Here is a 6,654-nt window from a genome sequence, read left to right as displayed (position 1 = left end):
AAACTGCAAAACTACCCAAAGTTAATGCTAGACAAATTTTGCTTTTTTGTGCAAATGCTTTTGCACTTCGCCTCCTTTAGTGAGTTGTGGGAACACAACGGTGCACAATTAGACTGTATATGCCTCAATTTTTTCTCTTGCAGTTCAAACAGGAATAAGGGGCTTTCCAAGGCTTTCCCCCAGCCCCAATTAGTTCACTCTTCGCAGGGTAGGATGGGCTGCGCAGGGATTGATGGAGAGGAGCAGTTCGGTTCTCGATTGGAAAGGTCTGCCGAGAGAGTTCCTTTCAGAAGGCAAATAGGCGAAGCGGGAGCACTCTCGCTCGGAAATGAAAGAAGGCAGGAAGCCATCCGAAGCGGGAAAGCTTTGGTGGCTTCAGGTCCTATTACTTAAATTTTACAGAGGAAAATAACTTTTTTAAAAAATCATTGATCGTATCATCTGCATTTCATTTTCTTCCGACTAGACGTGAGTGCGCGTGTATCTGACTTCTATTACAACTTTCAGGAGCCTCCAGTGTAAGATGTATGTAGTTGGATTTGTGTTGCAGACACACGCCTTCCCCTATAATGCTCCAAATAGCTGTTGTAAATGGACTATATTCCGTTTGTATTTTCAAACTGCTGTTGGTGGATAAAGAAAAAAAAAATCGGTGGTATCAGAAGCATGCAAATCCTTATAAATAACTGGCGACAAGCAACCTAGGATGGTCTGTATTAGGGCCTGGGACATATTTCTTTTCAAAATGGTCAGAGCAACATCAAAACCAAATGTTTGCCATGTTTGGAGGTGAGGCGCGGTACCATTCTTGCACAGGTAGTCCTTGACTTACGACCACAATTAAGCCCCAAAATTTGTTAAGTGGGACATTTGTTAGATGAGTTTTGCCCATTTTATTATCTTTCTTGCCACATTGAAGTGAATCACTGCAGTTGATAAGTTAGTAAACTGGTTGTTAAGTGAATCTCACTTCCCCATTGACTTTACTAGTCCCTGGGACACTGCAATGGTCAGAAGTATGAACCAGTTGCCAAGCAATTGAATTTTGATCACATGAGCATGGGGATGCTGCAAATGTCATATCTGTGGTGTTTACATGTTTATCCTCTAACAGTCTTTCCTGGCTGAGTGTACTTTACTAAATGTTTTCTAACAGACAATTAGGGAGGTAGTGCCAGAATTGACATTTCTGCCTTCCCAGAGGTCTCACTAAAGTGTCTGAAAGAGTTAACAATGTGGCTTCCCCTCTTAAAAAGTGCTTGCACCAAACTGGGGGGAGGGGGGATTACACAATTGTGCAAGTTAGTTACAGTCTTAATCATAAAAGTTGATCAGTACAAATTCATGGGGCTTATTGGAAAGAAATCCAACTGATTATAATAGGCTATTTAAAAAGGTTAATGTTGTTATGTTAGGGGCCGCCACTCTACTGCAAGTCTTAGTGTATATTTGATATTGTTGTTCAGACTAGAAGCTTGGAGGCCATCATGGGAACAGACATTTTATTACACAGAATGGCATTTTTAACCATTTTCCCCAACATTCTTTCAGCCTTGAACTTGATTGTCCAGAGTGTCAGGAACTCAGCTGTCATCCCCAGTTTTGGGCTCTTGCAACAATGCCAGAAGGCCCCTCTGTAAAGAGGTTCCAGCTTCTGTGTTCTCCCTATGTAGGGAAGATGGTATCTAAGGTGGGAGGAAGCACTAGACAGATCAATCCAGATGATCTGAAAACACTGACACTGTGGGATATCCAAGTGAGTTTTGCTGTGTAATAAATATTTAACTCTTTTTTAAAATAGCAACATTGCCTTATTTTGCATTAATGCTGTTTTGCCAACATTATCATTGTTAAAAAATTATACATCAGACGACATCATTAACATATACGGTAGAAAATACTACAGTCCAAGAAAGATACAGAAGATAGCTTTTTGCTCCAGGCAAATTAAGAGACTTGATTATTATCCCTGTACTTCATGTATGGTTTTTGGCAACGTAACTATCGGCCACCTTTTGGAGACTGCATCTCCCCTTTTTTTTTTAAAATGACCCAAGTCTTGACAATATTTTGATACCTGTGTTCAAGATTTCATGTTGGAATATGTATTGATCCCAATAGATTTGGTATTTCTGAAATTTAATTTAAAAAATAACTTTGTCCAAGGTTGCCATGTAGGATGGCTACGTAGATTGTGCTGCTTTTGGTTGCCATGTTGCTGGCTTTAGATTTAAGAAATCCTAATAAGAATTCCATTCTGGACCCAATAGAGATCTTCTAGCCTGAATCCCTGCTTCATAACTAAAGGCTTGCCCAGATGTTTCTGTTACTTAACAGGCCACTCTGTTTCTCTTTCTCTGCCCTGCACTTTTATTAATCATTAGAGAAGTTATATAAACAAAAAGAAGCGAGGAATAAAAAAGGAGTCCTGCCAGGGTTACTAAAATGGAGAAGATGGAATAGAATGTGATATTTTTTAAATGATTTTTTTCCAGGTCCATGGGAAGAATTTGTTTTTGGCTTTTGGCACCAAAGAGAAATTAAAGCCCAGTCATGACAGCATATCCTCGGATTTGTCTGAACAAAGACTGGAAATGTCTGGAAGCAGTTCCTTTCTCCAGGGCCAGAAAGAAAATGAAGTTGAAACATGCAATCCTGAATGCTATCAACAAGAAGAGTCAGCAAGCTGTTTGGCATCTGATATGGATAATAATAATGGGCAGAGTTGGAAATGGCTCCGCTTCCACTTTGGCCTGTACGGAAGCATGCGAGCCAATGAGTTTGCAAGGGCGAATAAAGCAAACAAAAGGGGTGACTGGAAAGATCCAATTCCCAGGTTAGTACTCTGAGCTTTACAAAGGGCGTTTTACTCTACTGTTATACAGGTAGACGTAATTGAACCTTGCAATTATGGTCATAAGTCATGGCGGTCATAAAGTGGCTTACTACATGACTGGATCTGATTTTACAACTCTTTTTGTAATTTGCAATGGAGTGCTTTTTGCTAGAAATCAGAAGTAAACTCTGGTTTCCAAAAAAACCATAATAAATTAAGGTCATGTGACTAAGGGGTGCTTGCAAACAGTTGTAAATGTGGGCTGATCCCACAGTAATGTGGTCATATGGCCACCAGGTGGGGCTGATGTTATAATTTCAAAATCAGTTTGTAAATTACTTTTGGGAAGGGGGGGCGTGTCTGTCACAATGCCAAACAATTGCTAAATGACCAGTTGTACATTGAGGACTACTCGTAGCTGGACTAGTTCTTCTGAAAACAGCCCAACAGGGCCTTTTAAAAATAAAATAAAGCAAAAACATGTAATTTTTTTGGCCAAGAAGTGAATATTATTTTAAACGGCATGCTGGGGCCAGGAAAAAATGTTTTCTTTGCATTTAGTCAGTTACATTTTACGGTATTAATAAATTAATGTTATCCATCATGCATTTATCATTTTTCCTTTTCCGTCACATTAAAACTTACAGTTTAAAAAAGGTTTTGGAGATAATCTCTTATGTTTTTCAGGGTCACATATGGCCCATGAAATTCAGGCTCAGCTCATCTGGTCTAAATTAATCTGTGTTTGTTTTCATTTTGGATATTTAGGCTGGTTCTCCATTTTGATGCTGGGAACTTTCTGGTATTTTATAACTGCCGCATTCAGCAATGCTCTTCTCCTAGCACCGATCCAGCAACTGACATCCTAAGCTTGGAGTTTGACCGGGAGCGGGGTTTGGAGGTCCTTGCAAAGGATACTCCTGTGTGCTACATGCTCCTCAACCAAAGTAATTTCTCAGGAATAGGTAGGTTCAAAATTAATACCAAGATAAAAAATGTACATGCATGTTTAATTTTGGGATGTATAATGGGAGTCGTTGCAAAATATACAGGGGTTGTAATCTAGCAGGGCAGCAATTCTATTGAAGATTGAATTTTGCAAATGAATGGACTTAAAAAGGGATCTTTGACATCTATTTAAACATTACATTGAGGGACAATAATGGAACAGGGTCCATAATACACATATCTCGGCCATTTTAAAAAGATGGCAATTACATGTTTACATCCAAAATAATTATATGCAGAGCACACCAGGAGGAAGATGGGGCTAGATGAATCAAAAATTGGAATTAAGATTGCCGAGAGAAATATCAACAACATGAGATATGCAGATGATACCAACTCTAATGGCAGGAAGTGAAGAGGAACCAAAGAGCCTCTTGATGCGGATGAAGAAGGAGAGTGAAAAGTTGGCTTGAAACTCAACATTAAGAAAACTAAGATCATGGCATCTGGCCCTCTCGTTCCTGGCAAATAGAGGGGGAGGAAATGGAGGAAGTGACAGATTTTATTTTCCTGGGCTCCAAGATCACTGCAGATGGGGACTGCAGCCAAGAAATTAAAAGATGCTTGCTCCTGGGGAGGAAAGCTATGGCAATTTTAGACAGCATACTAAAAAGCAGAGACATCACCCTGCCAACAAAAGTGTGTATAGTCAAGGCTATGGTTTTCCCGGCTGCAGTGTATGGCTGTGAAAGTTGGGCCATAAGAAAGGCTGACCGCCAAAGAATTGAGGTGCTGGAGAAAACATCTGCAAGTCCCTTGGACCAGTCCTAGAGGAGATCAATCCTGACTGCTGTTTAGAAGGCCAGATCCTGAAGATGAAACTCAAATACTTTGGCCACCTAATGAGAAGGAAGGACTCACTGGAGAAGAGCCTAGTGCTGGGAACAATTGAGGGCAAGAGAAGAAAGGGACGACAGCAAGGGGTGGGGGGTTCCTACCAGCGTTGCTACTGGTTCGCTTCGTGTGCACATCCCATAAAACACTAAAATGTTTTCTAACTGCCTACAGTTCCTAAATAGCTTAGAGCAGTGTATGTTTTTATCGTGTCTATTTGTATATCTTCCTAAAGTAACAAAATGAGAACAAGGAACATATTTGTGTTTTCCACTTGATATCCCCTGTGAGATAGGACAAACTAGGCTGAATAACCGATACAAGGTTAGCCATGAAGATTAATGAGAGTTCAGATCTGAAGCTGAACTTTCTAGTTTTAAGTTTTCACCCTGCCCTACAGCAGCCTTCCTTAATATGTACACCTCCGGTGATTCCCAACTACCCTGATAATTTGTTAGGAATGATGGGGGTTGTTTCCCAAGTCTCCTTTAAGGACTCGAGTTTGGAAAGGCTAATCCTTAGCATAAGGATTACTTTTTTCACTTCACTTTCTTTTATAGGGTCTCCACTGTTCACTTTCTCCTGAATTCTTTTCTCTTCCAGGAAATGTTATTAAAAATGAGGCCCTGTATTTAGCAAAGATCCATCCACTGTCCCTTGGCTCCTCTTTGGAATCCACAGATCTCAAATCTTTGCTCGATCATGTTGTCCAGTTCAGCTTGGCGTGGTTCCACAACAAGCTGGGAAGACAAAGATTGCCGCTACAGATTTACATGAAAGATAAATGCCCCAAAGGGCATGAGGTAAAGAAGGAAACATTTGGACCACCGGATGGGTTGAAAAGACTTACGTGGTGGTGTCCAAAATGCCAGCCTCGAGTTCCACCTGAAGAAGTGCATATGCCTCTTATACAAGGCACCTGATTTGCACAATCTCTTTGGTTGCATGATTCCGAGAGATAATGTGGAAATCAGGGAACAAGTTTATGATTCAAAGAGAATGTGTCCCTTAAAGGGATTTAAGATTTGCAATTACATAACGTGTGGATTGAGCCATCACTTTCCACAGTCCAAGTAGCCACTTATGTAGTACCTGGAGAGTTGCGGTTAATGAAAATGATTCAAGATCTTCAAATGCAGCATGCAAGATGAAGCTTGCTACCAATGATGAAGCTATTTGGAGAGAGGGAGGGGATGGTTTCCATTCACCTATATGCTCTCTATGCCTGGACCATTCTTGTCTTGGATTTACACAAGGTCAAACATTTATTTCAGATTCTCATTCCAATATTCTTTTATTATGGGAATGACTCATGTCAAAACAATTCTTTATAATTACCATTGTAATTACATAAGACTTTGCACCCTATTTAATTATCTGGGGTAGTATTAAGGATTAAAGTTATACAAATTAGCTTTGATTTGTAAATGAGGAATCCATTTATGGTTGACCTCAAATATTGGTAAGCCATAAAAACAAAAGCATGGGAGCTGGCTGTGAGGAATTAGAAGGTGCAACCCTATTCTAGAATTTGAATGTGTTTGAGGTTAAGATCAAACAAACCAAATATTTAAGGTTACTAATAACAAAGATGGTAGTTTGAAAGCTCCACTTTCTCAGTTACTCAATTTATATCTTGATATAGTAGGGAAAAGAGGCTTAGAATTTTGTTCATTTGAAACTGAAAGCGCTCTTGTACATGGAAGCTCCTGAATTTCATTAAAATATGACTTGTTGGTTTGAATGAAACATTTCTTGTGCTGATTTTTACATGATTGGAGTAGAACGTAGAATAACTTTGTCACTTTGAATGTACACTAATTGGCATACATTAACATGAAATTTCGTTGCATACAGCTCTGAAAGAGTCACCACCTCCAATATACACCACATAAACATGACTAAGTAAATAAATACAAAATTATGCATGCACCTACATATATGACATGTAGAAACAACACAATCTAGTTCAGATG

General features: G+C 39.5%; 1 protein-coding gene across 2 annotated transcripts; it reads left to right on the top strand.

Annotated features, from left to right (window-relative positions):
* Positions 1-276: 276 nt before the first annotated feature.
* On the top strand, positions 277-6,427 carry NEIL2 (nei like DNA glycosylase 2). Of its 2 annotated transcripts, none has more exons than XM_081944483.1 (5): positions 277-468; positions 1,552-1,756; positions 2,496-2,836; positions 3,605-3,801; positions 5,282-6,427. In XM_081944483.1, exons 2-5 carry the CDS (start codon positions 1,619-1,621, stop codon positions 5,599-5,601), a joined length of 996 nt encoding a protein of 331 aa, XP_081800609.1. In that variant the 5' UTR covers positions 277-468; positions 1,552-1,618; the 3' UTR covers positions 5,602-6,427. The 2 variants fall into 2 exon arrangements, with proteins under 2 accessions (XP_081800609.1, XP_081800608.1); XM_081944482.1 differs by having other exon boundaries at positions 277-525.
* The last annotated feature ends 227 nt before the right edge of the window (positions 6,428-6,654 follow it).

Source organism: Natrix helvetica (assembly GCF_964273705.1).
Source record: "Natrix helvetica genome assembly, chromosome: 2".
Classification (NCBI taxonomy): domain Eukaryota; kingdom Metazoa; phylum Chordata; class Lepidosauria; order Squamata; family Natricidae; genus Natrix; species Natrix helvetica.
This window is presented reverse-complemented; position numbering and strand designations above follow the sequence as displayed.

Bases quoted from the DNA above. Each gene is read 5' to 3' on its own strand.
- NEIL2 (XM_081944483.1), top strand. From the start codon at position 1,619: ATGCCAGAAGGCCCCTCTGTAAAGAGGTTCCAGCTTCTGTGTTCTCCC. The intron at 1,757-2,495 runs GTGAGTTTTGCT...ATTTTTTTCCAG, and splicing joins TGACACTGTGGGATATCCAA to GTCCATGGGAAGAATTTGTT. The intron at 2,837-3,604 runs GTTAGTACTCTG...TTGGATATTTAG, and splicing joins TGGAAAGATCCAATTCCCAG to GCTGGTTCTCCATTTTGATG.